At 36.7% G+C, this 15607-nt stretch overlaps 1 protein-coding gene across 3 annotated transcripts in view; it reads left to right on the forward strand.

Moving 5' to 3' along the window:
- LOC131428130 (neural cell adhesion molecule 1-like) overlaps window positions 1-15607 on the forward strand; it is a 179175-nt gene that overhangs the window by 77721 nt on the left and 85847 nt on the right. For all 3 annotated transcript variants that reach the window (XM_058591815.1, XM_058591814.1, XM_058591813.1), the window contains one exon: window positions 13279-13785. In XM_058591815.1, coding sequence (XP_058447798.1) covers window positions 13542-13785 — 244 coding nt within the window. In that variant the 5' untranslated portion in view covers window positions 13279-13541. The remainder of the gene's footprint in view (window positions 1-13278; window positions 13786-15607) is intronic.

The following is a 15607-nucleotide window of genomic DNA, read 5'->3' on the forward strand; positions in this document are numbered from 1 at the left end:
ACTTTTCCGGAACTTGATGAAGAGCGTTCGATCAAAAGTTCGAAAATTCGTGAAGGAGTAACTTAAATTTCATCCGGTTTCCATTATGCCATTTGCTAAGTTCGTCGAGCTCAGTCCAATGGTATATGACACTCGGCCTTCCGGGTCTAGGTTGAAAATGTCGGTTACGATGACTAAATTCCCTGAACTGAAATATTAATTGTTATCGCATCCACCATATTCGTCAGATTTAACCCCCAGCATCAAATTTTATTCTCAGATTTAACATATAAGTTTACTGGAAAGACATTATTGAGGTCATCGTTGCGACAGAAACGTTTTTTTTTTTTATGAAAGGATGAAATCGTGGTTACACTTTACTTATGTGACTTAATACTCCTAGAAATGATATCGAAGTGATCCCGAAGGTACGCCAGACTAAGAAGTTAGTAGAGAAAAGGGAGCAAGATGCGCGTCTAGGTGCTGAATGCGACCAGTCTAGCACTTAGGTGGTTTTTTTTCTCAAAACCACATTTTTCAACTGGGTGTCACTCGACTTCAAACATACTATTTAAAATTTTAAAAAAGTTATAACTAATTACAAGTGCAAAAAGGGTCGAAACTGTTTTGATTTTTGTTTTAAGATGATTTGTTTCCAAGGAATGATGACACCCATCAACAATTCGGACAAATTCGAGCAGCTATTTTCAGAGCCGCCATATTGAAGAAAAATTTTAAAAAAATTAAGTAGCTTAATACACCTACTCTTATTAGCAAACAGTTTGATTTCAAATTATTTTTCAAAACCAAAAGAGAACGATTTTGGAGGAACCTTGCCTAAACGGTCTACGTCTACAAGTCTTGTTCTATGTACATCATATATCATTCGATCTATGCAAGCGCAACATCAAGTTGATGCCATCTATACAGATTTCACTGCTGCATTCGATAAGACTAACCTTCAAATTGCAATTGCAAAGCTCGACAGGCTTGGATTTAGCGGCCCCTTTCTCAATTGGATGGAATCATATCTGACTGGTCGTAGTATGACCGTGAAAATTGACGACTGCGTTACTACATCATTCATCGTGAGCTCTGGCGTTCCTCAGGGAAGCCATCTAGGACCATTCATATTTCTGCTTTATCTAAATGCTCTGAATTTCGCATTGCAATGTATGAAGCTATCATTCGCCGACGATTTCAAGCTGTTTCATCTCATCAAAGATCTGAAAGACTCAAATTTCTTGCAGTCACAGTTGGATGTACTTTCTAACTGGTGCAACGTCAACAGAATGGTTTTAAACGCCTCTAAATGCTCTGTTATCTCCTTCTCTCGTAAACGAACCACGATCACGTATGATTACACTATTTCGCAAGCTGTACTAAAACAGGAGACATCAATTAAGGATCTAGGTGTGTTATTGGATTCAAAACTTAGTTTCAAATATCACATAGAATATACCCTGTCTAAGGCATTCAAGAGGCTAGGTTTCATCTTTCGCATCTCAAACAATTTCAATAACATATACTGCCTGAAATGGTTATATTGCGCTCTAGTTCGCTCTACACTGGAGTATGCTGTTGTTGTTTGGGCACCATATTATCAAACTGATAAGCTACGCATTGAAACTGTCCAGCGCAAGTTCATTCGTTTTGCTTTGCGTCGCCTGCCCTGGAGAGATCCATTGAATCTTCCAATCTACGAAAATCGATGTAGGTTCGTATACCTTGATTTTCTATCTGTCCGCCGTGATACACTGAAAGCTATTTTCGTCGCGGACCTCATCCAATCTCGAATGGATTGTGCAGATCACCTACAACAGCTAAGTTTTGACATTCATCGGCGTAATTTGCGGTTTAATCCCTTTCTCAGAATTTCTCGTGCTAGAACTAACTATGGCTTTAATGAACCGTTTTCGAGTATATGTCGCGTATTCAATACTTGCTTTGATGAATTTGATTTAAATTTATCTCGTAACGCTATTAAAACCCGTTTTCTCCGAATCCTTTCCAGCTAGGTTTATGAGGATATTTAGACGATATCAATAGTTGTTAGTAAGCTTTGTAATTTAAATAAGGACAATTTAAGATTTCGTTATGTATCATTTGAACAAATGTTATCTGTGGATAAAAAGATAAGAAGGTTTTATGCCTGCTGGAGAAGGAGAACAAAATTCTCAGCTCCAGCGGGCTTTTCCCTTGCTCCACGGAACGACCGAAATTAGCTCTGCGCCTAATTCGTATTACTGTTTTTGAATTAGTTGATTTTAACAACAAAATTTGCAAAATAACTATAAAATTAGTTAAAATTGAGAATTTACTTTGCTGAAAAGAACTCTTTATTTTAGAGAATGTGTTTAGTTGGCGAATATTCTGGACACAAACCAGCAATATTTCAATCCAGTACGAAATTCTCATTGACAACAAATTTTGTTATTAAAATCAGAAAATTTGTTTCTATTTATCTATCACCATCATTACTGAAGGACAGGACAAAGAAAACAAAAATGAAATGGGTTTTATTAACAAGTTTATTAGCTAAAAACTCATGAGAAGTGTCAAAGCAAAACAATCCATTAAAAGCTAAAAAGGACAGTCTTGTTGAAACTGCTTGCAAATTGTTTAGATGTTTTTCGCATGTGTTACGATATATATATATATATATATATATATATATATATATATATATATATATATATATATATATATATATATATATATATATATATATATATATATATATATATATATATATATATATATATATATATATATATATATAAATTTCTAAACCGATATGTAAAAATGACGTAAACTGTTAGTGGAAAGTGTATTTATTCAGAATTTGTGCGCATTTAAAGCGATTGTGCGTAATAATGTTTTCACGGGGAACAGTGAAGTGAGTTTCGAATATTGCACTCTAATTGTATATGTCAAATGATGTTTTTTGTATCTTCCAACCTTCTCGACTACGCTGTCCGGTGTACTACTTGTATTCGGTTTTTGTTTCCGAGTGCTCAAAGTTTTCAGTGAGATAGTCAATTTCGCGAAGTCGAATGAACAAAACAGCAATTGAGAAGAAAAATTTTCAAAAAGAAGTTTATGTTTCGCTTATTTCTTTTTCTCCAATACAACATCGTATTTATACCTGCCAATATAGAAAAGATAATCGTGACTGAAATTTTTTTCGGTAGTCGTGTGCCATCGTTAGTGGCTAGTAGTCATTACGGTGTTAACGTTTTTTTGGTGACAGAGCGCCATATAGCTGCAAATGGCAGAAACCAATTCAACCATTTATGTTGGTTGAAAACAACGTTTTATTTCTCTAATTCAACTAAAAAATTAATTGAATGGATATGAAGCGTGCCTTAGCTAAGAAATGACAGCACGTTTAATTGGTGAATTCAACTAAAAAAATAACCATTTCAACAAATATTTTATTATTATTATTAAGGGAATTAGAATTAAAAAATCTAAATTAGCAAGAGTAAGATTTTTTTAGTTGTCTCAAAAAATAACTAACTAAAATCAGAAAATCAACTAACTTTATCGCCAAAATGCTGATTTCGGTCTTTCCGTGTCCTAAATAAATAAATAAATAAATAAACAAACTTTTACTCACGGGAACGATCGCTTCGTTTGTCACATAAGCACACACAGACACTTGCTGATCTAGATGAACTCAAAGACAGTTCTCTAAAAAATGCAAATCGACAATTTTAAAACTCTCAAGGAATAACCTTACACCTTATAGCTATGTTTTTTCTAATGTTGGTTTATTCATCCTCCTCTCCTACACTCAGCGATTTCAGATCTGCAGAAATGTTTATAGATATACCGATTGTAAATAAATCTGTTATAAAAATCTATAGAATATCTCTTCAATTTTTTTGCTCATATATACAGAAATTTGAACTGGAACTTTCCCAACATCACTAGGGTCAGAGTTAACTTGTTTGTTGAAAATTTGTGAACTTTCGATAAGTTCAATTATTTCCAGAATGATTCGAATAGTTCACCGAATTATGTTTATTCGGTAACATTCCCGAAAGCGCAAATATAAGCAACAAAAATACGAGTGAATTCAACGGATATGAAAAGTGCGAATTGTCGGTTACTTCACTTATTCCAATGACTGGAAATGTCAGCCATTCGACCAATCAACGTTAAGTCAACGCCTGAAAGGTGGCTTTCTAGGAGAAATTGGTTCAGCCCTGCTCGAGACATGACAAAACAAAACTAATGAAAAATGGTAAGGGCACTTAGCCCCAACTTGGGCAAAATAAATGATCATGGAATTTTCCAATGGTACATGTCCTTGCAAGTAAATTTGCGTGAACTTCTACGCTTCATTTATGTGCATCTTATAAGACGTGAAATCACAGAGTTTCTTCGAAGGGTGATACTCTCTTACGTGCTATCGGCATGCCATCGCATTAAACCCAATAAAGAAAAAGGATCCGATCTTGGAACAGGAACTAAAAAGAATAGCGATGATTTTCTCGCAACAAAAATATTGAGGTTGTAAGTAAATATTGTTGCGATATCGAATGTAGTTCAGAACAAATAAATCACTATAAATATTAAACAGCAAACAATGTGGCAAAAGAGCTCCACTTCGAAAAAGTTGCCAACAAGAAAAGTTTCTCATCCACAATGACTATGTGTCAAGCAAACCCAAAAGCATTTAAGTCGACCTTCGTCAATATGTCGCAAGAATAACTTCCACCGCCTACAAGAAGAACACTTTCGGCAACCAACCGGTATCAGAAGGACAATTGACCGCAAAAGTTTTCCCCCTATTGAATAGCCAAAAACGACACCCGATCATAGAAAATGTAGAAATTATTGCAAAACTTGAGTTACAGAACTTGATCCATATCGGATCATATGAAATTGAATAATTTATAGTGAATACAAAATGTATGACTCGAGCAGAAAGAACGTTGCATAACTGAGTAGCCAAACCAGCAACTGTTAAATCATAATTACTGCGGTACGAACGTGATTTTCTCCGGTCGGTCAGTACCGAAAACTGTGTTGGTGTCCAAAAGCACGTTCCACATTGGTAATGCACCTGGCACATACGGCACCCACGCCCACTAGCAAACGTGCTAAGCTCCGGGAATAGCACTTGTGAAATAAAACTTTTTGAAGTATTCAGGAGAACAAATAAACTCAATAAGGTTTTTGACTCATTCCATGCCATGATGAACCCAATTGACTAACTACATTTCTTTGTTCGGGGTGTCTACAGCGAGAGCGGGGATGACTGGAGTTACCGGGAATGTTTTCCCTTCGCTCCGTTAATAGCTCGAGGCATCAGACAAACATCTACGCTTCCCAGCTTCATTTGTATGCTACAACTTTGTGTTTGGTTGGAACGAGATGGATTAGAACAAACCAATTGACATTGTGATGGATGAGCAGAAGGAAAAAAAAATTCTTGAACATGTTTTCGATGAATAGGCACTCGTCGTGTATTTAGGCCTGGAGTCTTGAACTTACACGCGGCAACTGAGAAAAGGCAGCGTTCCAGATTTTAGCTCACAAAAACAACGCCACAACGTCCAGTCATCCTTGTTCGGTTGGATCGGTGGTGGAAACTCTACAAACGGAAGGAAAGTTAGTCGTTTTTTCCATTGGATGGTGCTCGAATATCGAAACGTTCAAAATGAAGCACTCACCGCTATTTCTCGCTCCTGCTGCTCCTCCAATAAGACCCACATCACAGACAAACATACAGAGCACTCAAATTGGATTAATTTTCTTTTTCCAGAAAAAATCAGTAATACATGAAAAACAAAAACGTTAACATCTGTCGTTGTAGGACAAATTACGAATGACGTCTAATTACAAAAACTGAAAACAGAGTTTTACCTCGTTCCAATTACGTTGGAAACGGAACTAGCTTTGGTTATCACGAAAACACCCAAACCCAAACCTCCGTTTACGTAAAACTTTTTACTCAAACTATTTTTACGTTGTCAATTCAAAATAACGAAAACTTTTTTTAAGAACCGACTTCGTAATAAAAAAGAGTTTCCGCATAACATAGAAGCATATGCTCTAACAACATACGTGTTGTATATTCTGGGAACAGATTTATAGCAACAATGCCAAAAAAAAATAGTTGAAATCGTTTCAAACATCAAGATGGTATAAGTTCGCTTTCACATCTCAAGTCAGTCGATAAAACAAAACCGCTTACGTTCGGGACGAAAAAAACCAAGTACAGTATTGTGTAGTGAACAATAAAACTACCTCGAAAACAAGTGACCCAAACGAACAAAAGCTACCGCCGGTACAAAAGAATACATTTATTGTTGACTTCAGGCAGTGCAAAATTCGACCTTCGATACGACAACTTAAAGTTTTGCTTAAAGAGCAAATGCATCTTGACATTAAACGTGTGCATTTACTTCAGTGCAATAAGACGAATAATGTTGTTTACATCCAGTTTTATAAAGAGTTAGATGCAATTCAATTCGCAAAAGACAATAATAATGTGCATTATGTGGAGCACGAGAACATTAAGTACAACATTCCAGTATATATGGAAGATAGTGCTATAGAAGTGCGTGTGCATGATCTTCCCTCAAGCGTCGTCGATCCTTATATTCGTAAAACTATGTCCCAATACAGAGAGATTCTCTCTATCGAAAAAGAATAGTTGAAGAACTTTTTCCTCTGTATTCTAAATGGCGTACGTTTGTTACACATGCGCTTGAAAAGGCCTATACTTTTTTATGTAACTTTCGGTCAGGATACAAGAATCCCGTGCATATCACTTGTTACCTATGACAATCAGATGGCAACATGTCAATATTGCCAATGTAGGCGCATCTACAGCAACTAGAAACGAAATCAACAACAATATCACGGCAATGGATGACGAGACAAAACACGAACAAACTGCGCCTCAATCCTCGCAGGAGGTTAATGGAAGCTCCTCTCCCCCTAGAAAAAGAGTGACAACGAGATCCAATACAAAAAAAAAAATTAGCTAAAAACTCATCTCAATCGGCCTGAACAAAATATCTTTTATTGAAAAAAAATCAAGATGGCATCATCCGGTATTGCGATATTCGTTACAAACCTTCACAATATGGTTATTTTCGGAACAGGTTTGATAAGTAAATGTTGAAAAACGATGCTTAAAGTCCTTTCAAATTCCATCATGGCGATTTCCGGTTCATCGATAATCGTTACAAACCATTACAATGTGGGTATATTGTGAACGAGATTTTTTTTTATTCATTAAACTCGTTTAGAAACACACATTTTTTTACCAAAATTCGTTTTTATTATTCAACATAATTGCCATCAGAGACGATACAGCGATTATAGCGATCTTCCAACTTTTCGATACCATTTTTGTAGTACGATTTGTCCTTTGCCTCAAAATAGGCCTCAGTTTCAGCGATTACCTCTTCATTGCTTCTAAATTTTTTACCAGCGAGCATTGAGACCTCTTGAGGTCTGAGAACAGGAAAAAGTCACTGGGGGCCAAATCTGGAGAATACGGTGGATGAGGGAGCAATTCGAAGCCCAATTCGTTCAATTTCAGCATGGTTTTCATCGACTTGTGACACGGTGCATTGTCTTGATGAAACAAAACTTTTTTCTTCTTCAAATGAGGCCGTTTTTTTTTAAATTACGTCCTTCAAACGCTCTAATAACGCTATATAATAGTCACTGTTGATGGTTTTTCCCTTTTCAAGGTAGTCGATGAAAATTATACCATGCGAATCCCAAAATACAGACGCCATAACCTTACCGGCCGATTGTTGAGTCTTTCCACGCTTTGGGTTCGGTTCATCGCGTGCAGTCCACTCAGCTGATTGTCGATTGGACTCCGGAGTGAAGTGATGGAGCCATGTTTCGTCCATTGTTATATATCGACGAAAAAATCGGTTTCATTTCGATATAACAGCTCCAAACACTGCTCAGAATCATCAATTCGTTGTTGTTTTTGATCGATTGTGAGCTCACGCGGCACCCATTTTGCACAAAGCTTTCTCATATCCAAATATTCGTGAATAATATGTCCAACACGTTCCTTTGATATCTTTAGAGTGTCAGCTATCTCGATCAACTTCACTTTACGGTCATTGAAAATCATTTTGTGAATTTTTTTCACGTTTTCATCGGTAACAGCCTCTTTTGGACGTCCACTGCGTTCATCGTCTTCGGTGCTCATATGACCAGTACGAAATTTTGCAAACCACTTACGAATTGTTGCTTCGCCCGGTGCAGAGTCTGGATAACACTCATCAAGCCATTTTTTGGTATCGGCGGCACTTTTTTTCATCAAAAAGTAGTGTTTCATCAACACACGAAATTCCTTTTGTTCCATTTTTTTTCACAATAACAAAAGTAGCTTCACTCAAAATGCAATATCTCACAAACTAATAGTCAGACAGCTGTCAAATTTATACACGTATCTTTTGAAGGTTGGTACTAACTGAAAATGGTATTGATTTAATTCTAGTGGCGACCTCTCATAGAAACGATACGAACTATTCAGCCGATCTGTTAACGTGACCGTATAACAAAAAAAAAGAAAATCATTTTTTTTATTGCTGGATCTCGTTGTCATCTTCTTTCTCGGCTGAGAGGCGTTTCCATTGCTTCCCAACAAATGAGGGGAAGCAGTGGTTCGCTATTCACGCTCCCGTCCATTGGTTCGGTGTCACCGTTGTTGGCGGAACGATTGTTATTGCTGGCGTACCTTGTTCTGCACATGGAACAACTGGTTTCGCTGAAGAGCAACCTTCATAGCTGTTGATGGCTGTCTCCCACGGACTGGGATTTTTTTTGGGGTTGGTGTGGAGGGAGCGCTGTTGTCCTTTAGTGCTGACGTCTTCTTGTCCAGTTTTCCACATGGCTTACCATAGTGAACAGCTTTTTGGAAATATTGACATGTGACCATCTGGTTGTCATAGGTAACAAGTGATTTGTACAGAATTCTTGTATCCTGACGGAAAATCACATAAGAAGGTACAGGCCTCTTCAAGCGCATGCGTACCAAACGTACGCCATTTAGGATACCTGTGAAAAAGTTCTTCCACTTTTGTTTTTCGATGGAGAGAATCTCTCCGTACTGGGACATAGTTTTGCGAATACAAGGATCGATGACGCTTGATGAGAGATCATGCACATGCACTTCTATAGCACTATCTTCCATGTATACTGGAATGTTGTACTCGATATTTTCATGCTCCACATAGTGCACATTACTATTGTCTTTAGCGAATTGAATTGTATCCAACTCTTTATAGAACTGGATATAAACAATATTAATTGTCCTATTGCATTGAAGTAAATGCACACGTTTAATATCAATATGCATTTGCTTTTTAAGCAAACCTTCAAGTTCTCATATCGAAGGTCGAATTTTGCACTGCCTGATGTCAACAATAATTGTATTCTTTCGTAGCGACGGTAGCTTTTGTTCGTTTGGTTCACTCATTTCGAGGTCGTTTATTATTCACTACACAATACTGTACCTGGTTCCTGTCGTTTCGAACGTAAGCGGTTTTGTTTTATCGACTGACTTGAATGAGATGTGAAAGCAAACTGGGAACGAGATTTGATGACTAGATGCAGGGGAGCGGTTTTTGACGTTTGAAGTTTTAATATCCAAGATGGCGGTTTTCGGTAAATTAAAAGAATTTGCCTTCAATCAATTTGTGTCTGTGTACGCCCAAATTTGATTGCGTTGTTGATTAAACGATGATGTTTTCTAATGAAGCTGTCAAAAATACATAGGAACATTCATTCAGCAGTGAATTTTCAAAGAATTCTGTCGTAATAGGAGAAGAAAAATAGATTTTTTCCAAATGGAATTTCAACTAATTTATTTCAATATACCTCTTCCTCGCACACGGACACCTCTAGTTGTGACACACAGTTTTAGATCGCCCATACCGCTCATGCTATTCCGTGTCTCTCACAATCACTCTCTCGAACCGCTTCTCCACATTGACGTTTATTGAAAAAGAGCCACTGAGCCGTTCAATTGAACCGGCTCTTACGAAAGAGCATTCGGTTCAGAGCCGCTCATTGAAATGAGCCGTATTGCCCATCACTAGTATAAACCGGAAGTTGTCAACGTTGATTAGCTTCCAACATTCTATCTAGTGTTTACTCGTGAGACCCAACTATTCTTTAAACCCGTTCCGAAAATATCCATTTCGTAACAGGTTTCGAGAATTATCGATGAATAGGATGTCGCCATCTTGGATTTTGAAATTATTTTTACTACCGTTTTACTTACATCCACTCATCAATCCCGTTCCGAAAAAGCCCACATTGTACTTGATTGTAATGAAAAGTGAGCAATCGGAAGTCGCCGTGTTGAATTCTGAAACTAATTAAACCATCACTTTTTCTACAACCTTTTCCTCATCATTCGTTCCGAAAATATCATTTACATTATATAAAACAATATGCCTACATAAGAAAAACTTTTTTACTTAGATTCCTAGAAAAGGTTTTATGATCTCATACAAAGTTTCAGAATTTCATTTTGATCCGACTTCCGGTTTTGGAATGACAGGGTTATATGCACCAAAAAGGTTAAAATAATGTCAGTAACTTTTTTTCGAAAATGGCTCAGCCGATTTTTATCAGTTTAGATTCTAGATTTTAGAATTTAGATTTAGAGGTTGTCAGCTGCCATTCTAACAACCCGATTTTTATTTAGATCCAAATTCTTGATCCGGAGATAGGGTGCTTAAAGTAAAAATTTGAGTGATCATATCACTTTCACCAACTAGATCAGGGGTTCCCAAACTATTTTGAGTCATGGACCCCTTTACTAAAATTAGCTCAGGCCTCAGACCCCCATTGACAACTTATATTAAACAATAGTAGACGAGATTTCTAGACCTCTTCGACCCCCATAGTCAGTTAACGTCGACCACCGCAAAAAAGAATCAACCCCAAGAGGTCTATATCGAGCCCCTGTACTAAATGAACAATTATTATTATTCAAAATTTGATTAAAGCCACATGTAATGTAAATACATTTCACACGATAAAAGCTTGTTTAAAGCCACCTAAAAGTGACAACTTTCCCCCATCTTTCCGGAAATTTTCGGATCCCGGCTCGAAAAAAGGAGTCCTTTTTTGACGCTATCCATGAATCAATCTATTTTTCCAACTCTTCGAAGGATTGAAAATGTTGATCTGCCAGGCCGTGTGCCATTGAACAAAATAGGTGGAAGTCAGAAGGGGCGACATCTGGGGAATACGGCGGGTGGGGCAAAATTGTATGTTATTATATTGATGGTAGAGGTCACGATTCTAGGTTCTAGATACAAGGAATAATATTCTTCATAGATATTTCCACTGCTTTGTAACACATCTCTAGTTTAAATGTTTATTATATTGGATAGCGCCTGCTTTATTGTGAAGAATTATTTCTATTATTTGCGTTATTTTGGTTGTGTGTTATAATATTTGACATTGAACTTATTATTATTATATATCTTTTATTTAGTTTAATTTTGACTTGTATTTGTCGTTTGTTGGAGTTGATAGTATGAGTTTATACGAGGCAATGTTACTCGTATTCACGTCAATCGGGTTATGTCTCTGACATTACCCACCCGCCTTTTTAACACATTTCACCCTGTAGCTCCGCAACCGAAGGTGGATCTGGATGAAATTCAATGACAGTCCATAGGACCATGAAACATTTTAGGCCAAGTTTGGGAAAATCGGTCCAGTTACCGCTGAGAAAAATGAGGGATATACACACAGCCATTGTTCAACTCGACGAACTGAGTCAAATGGTATATGACGCTAGGTCTTCCGGGAAAATTTTTACTAGTCGGATACAATGTACAATGTAGATAGAGCCTATGTCTCAAAAGAATATATATGTATATTTTTAGAATAAATTACACCGAAATCTCCATTTACGAAATAAACGGGGGCTCGTTAATCAAGTTATTTCGTAAAAAAAATTTTACGTTACTTGGAACTTACTTCGTACAAAAAGTTTGTGCAGTGAATGTCGTAAAACCTAACAATATGGATATTTTCGAAACGGATTTGATGAGTAGACAGCGGAAAACCGATGTTTGGGGTCGATCCGGAATCCAAGATGGCGACTTCCGGTTTAATAATTATCCTTGAAATCTCTTATAATGTGAATATAATATCCATATTGTTAGGGTTGTTAAGGAATATCGATAAACCGGAAATCACCATACTGAATTTCGAACCCAGCTCAAACATCGTTTTTCGGCATCTGCTCTTCAAACATGTTCCAAATATATTCATATTGAAAGGGGGTTCCAAAAAATATCGATGACCCAGAAGTCGCCATCTTGAATTTCTAAACAACCTCAAAGATTATTTTCTTGAACCTAATAATCAAATTCGTTCCAAAAGTAACCCAATTTTAGGAGTTTTCAATAAATCTCTATAAACCGGAAGTCGTCATCTTGGATCTATTAATTATCGTCTATTGATCGAACCTGTTACGAAAATACCCATACTGCAGGGGGTTTTAAGGAATATCAATTTCCAGAATCTGCTCTTCGAACCCTTTTCAATAATATCCATGTTGTGGTTTAAAAGGGATTTTAAAGGCGCGGAAATCGTTTTCATTTTATGCAAAAATCTCTTTTTACGAAGTAGGTTTGTAAAAAAAAGTTAATTTGGGATTTGGCTCGTAAAAAACGATACGGTATTTGGGATTTGATTCGTGAAAAGTATTATGTATAAGGAGATTACATAAAAAAGTGTACATGAACGGAGGTTTGGGTGTACTTATAGTGTCCTGCCTGTTTGTCTGTGCCCCATAGTTCATAGGTGAAGTCGTGCTTCTGAACAGAGTAACAGATAGCAAACTTTTTGACGTCTCGATGCTTCAAAAGTGGTTTGATGGTTGATGCGGACGAAGAGAACCGAAAACTTTTTTCGTCTTGCCGGAAGGTGTTTGATCTTGTCACAGTATGTGCGTGTGTGTGTGTGTATGTGCGTGTATGTATGTAACAGCTCGTCGTTTCAGAGATTCTAATTATTTGACTTTAATTTTGATGCGTGATCAAACGTGGAAAAGTTTTGGGATTTCAAAACCAATGTCACAAAATTTGGTTTCATCCTAAAATTAATACAAAGCGGCGCAGTAATATTTTTGCATATTTTTTCAAAACCAGATTCAAAGATGGTTGTTGAAGAAGAAGCCAAGACGGTTTCGGTATTCTAAGAGCTGTAGTAACTTCAAGAAGAAAAATTCGATCCAGTTTTACATTGATTTTTTCTTTTATTTTCCTACAGATAAATCCAACAACGGAACACCAAAGAAATATTTACGAAACCAGAGCAACTAATTAAATCCATCAGTGGATTAACTTCATGTCATGTCAACCGAACGGCACTGTGATCCTGTCCACGAACTGTCTAGCCACCGGCGGAGAAGTTCCAGCCACAGCAACAACAACAACCAGACTTGCCAAAACCGATGAGGATACCATCACCGACCGGCACGGAAGAATGCATTCGGACAGCGAGCATCACAAAAATGTCCCACTTCACCAACAATGACCATTAATCGCGCCGGTAATGATGTTCCGCGACATCTTGCTTTGCGTCTGCTAGAAGCTTCATTCATCAGCTGGGGAACCACGTCGAAGTGTTGGTTCGGGTGTTTTATTCACGTCGTTCGACAGGGAATCGTCGGCACTACCAACAGTTTCCGGTGGTTTCAAGTGTTGTGTGTGCTGCTCACGGTGATCATCCCACGTAACGGTTCGAGTTACGCCAAAAATGAGAAGGAAAGTTTCGGTAAGTTTGAATGAAACTTGTCAGGATAAGATGCATTTGTCAATCTGTTGGCTGATGTTCATACCATGCCGACTAATCAGTGACTGTTACTTCAATTCGAACATAGCAGATCAACAAGAACCGCAGAGCAAACGTTTAAGTTAAGTCGACTTAAGTGATACATCCTTAACAATCATACCGGAGAGTATGGTTGTTATTATTCGCAGTTGAAATAAAAATTTTATCGTCTGCTTCACAATCGCTAAATTTTAATCACTATTCAAATTGAACTGTTGGTTTAATTTTCGAAAATGCCCAAAACAACGATTAAATAAAATAGATTTCGCAAGCTTTAATCGCGGTCCAAGTTTGCCTACGCCAATGCCACATTTGCTTTTCTCTTGCCACTCATTTTTTTGCACATAACCTATGAACGATTCGTATGACATATCAACACTTAGCTTAACCTAACCTACCCGTAGAATCTCCCGGGTTGGTGGTTCAATGCATATGGCACTGCACAGTGGTCCGAAACGGGAAATTAACGTGACAAAAATATTTTCACTATTAAATATTAGTTTTTTTGTAGTTGGTGTCTTTACAAAAGTTGTTTGTAATCAAATGGCGCTCCTTTTTATGAAAAATGTTACTAGGGTGGTCCTCATTTAGATTGAAATCTGAAATCTAACTTTCCTAATTGAACTCAAAAATGAATAAAGTTGTAGGTAATTTTATTTTGAGCAACTTTGCTAAAAAACACCTCTCTAGCTTTTCATTTGATCGAGTTACATCAATTTTCCCGAATAAGAGTAGGGTGGCTCCTGAAAATTCAAGTTGTCTTCAGAAGAGTTGTTGTACTAATCATTGCGCATAATTTTGATCAACCAAGCTTTTTCATATGAACTATTAGTAAAAAGTTATGATTATTTTTTAATCAAAAACTAGTCAAGCTTCAAATATCAATATTCATTAGATGCCAGATCGATAAAATTGTATCCTATGCCTGGAAGGACATAATATAAGTAAAATTTTAAAAGCAAATTGGAAGGGTGTTATTTTTTTAACTTATTTAAATTAGTTTTAAAAACATACCTTTAAAAAACTCAAACACATTACATAACTCTTAAACGCCTTAACGTATCAACATACTTCCTTCAGCAAAATAATACTATCGAAATAGTTCTACACGTATTCTATACATTGTCCTTTCGAGAAATGAGACACACAAAAACTACAGCCTTCCAATTTTCTCTTAAATTTTTACTTATATTATGACCATTCAGGAACCGAATAGGATACATTTTTATCGATCTGGCATCTAATGAATATTGATATATAAAGCTTGACTAGTTTTTGATCAAAAAGCAATCGTAACTTTTTACTGGTAGCCCATATGAAATAGCTTGGTTAAGCAAAATTGTGCGCAATGATTAGTTCAACAACTCTTCTGAAGATAACTTTTTCGTAGAACGTTTCACAAAAAAAGTTAGAACGAAACAAGTGATTTTACAGGAGTCACCCTACTTTTACTCGGGAAAATTGAACTCGATTAAATAAAGAGCTAGAGAAGTGGTTTTTCCAACAAAGTTGCTCAAAATAAAATTTCCTACAACTTTATTGTACAACAAAATCATTTTTGAGTTCAATTAAGAAAGTTAGATTTCAGATCTCAATCTAAATGAGGACACCCCTAGTACCTTTTTCATCAAAAGGAGCGCCATTTAATTGCAAACAACTTTTGTGAAGACACAAACTACGAAAAACTAATATTTAATAGTGAAAATATTTTTGTCACGCTAATTTCCCGTTTCGGACCATAGTACAATGCAATAAAGTTGTTATA

The sequence above is a fragment of the Malaya genurostris genome, chromosome 2, assembly GCF_030247185.1.
Source record: "Malaya genurostris strain Urasoe2022 chromosome 2, Malgen_1.1, whole genome shotgun sequence".
NCBI lineage: Eukaryota > Metazoa > Arthropoda > Insecta > Diptera > Culicidae > Malaya > Malaya genurostris.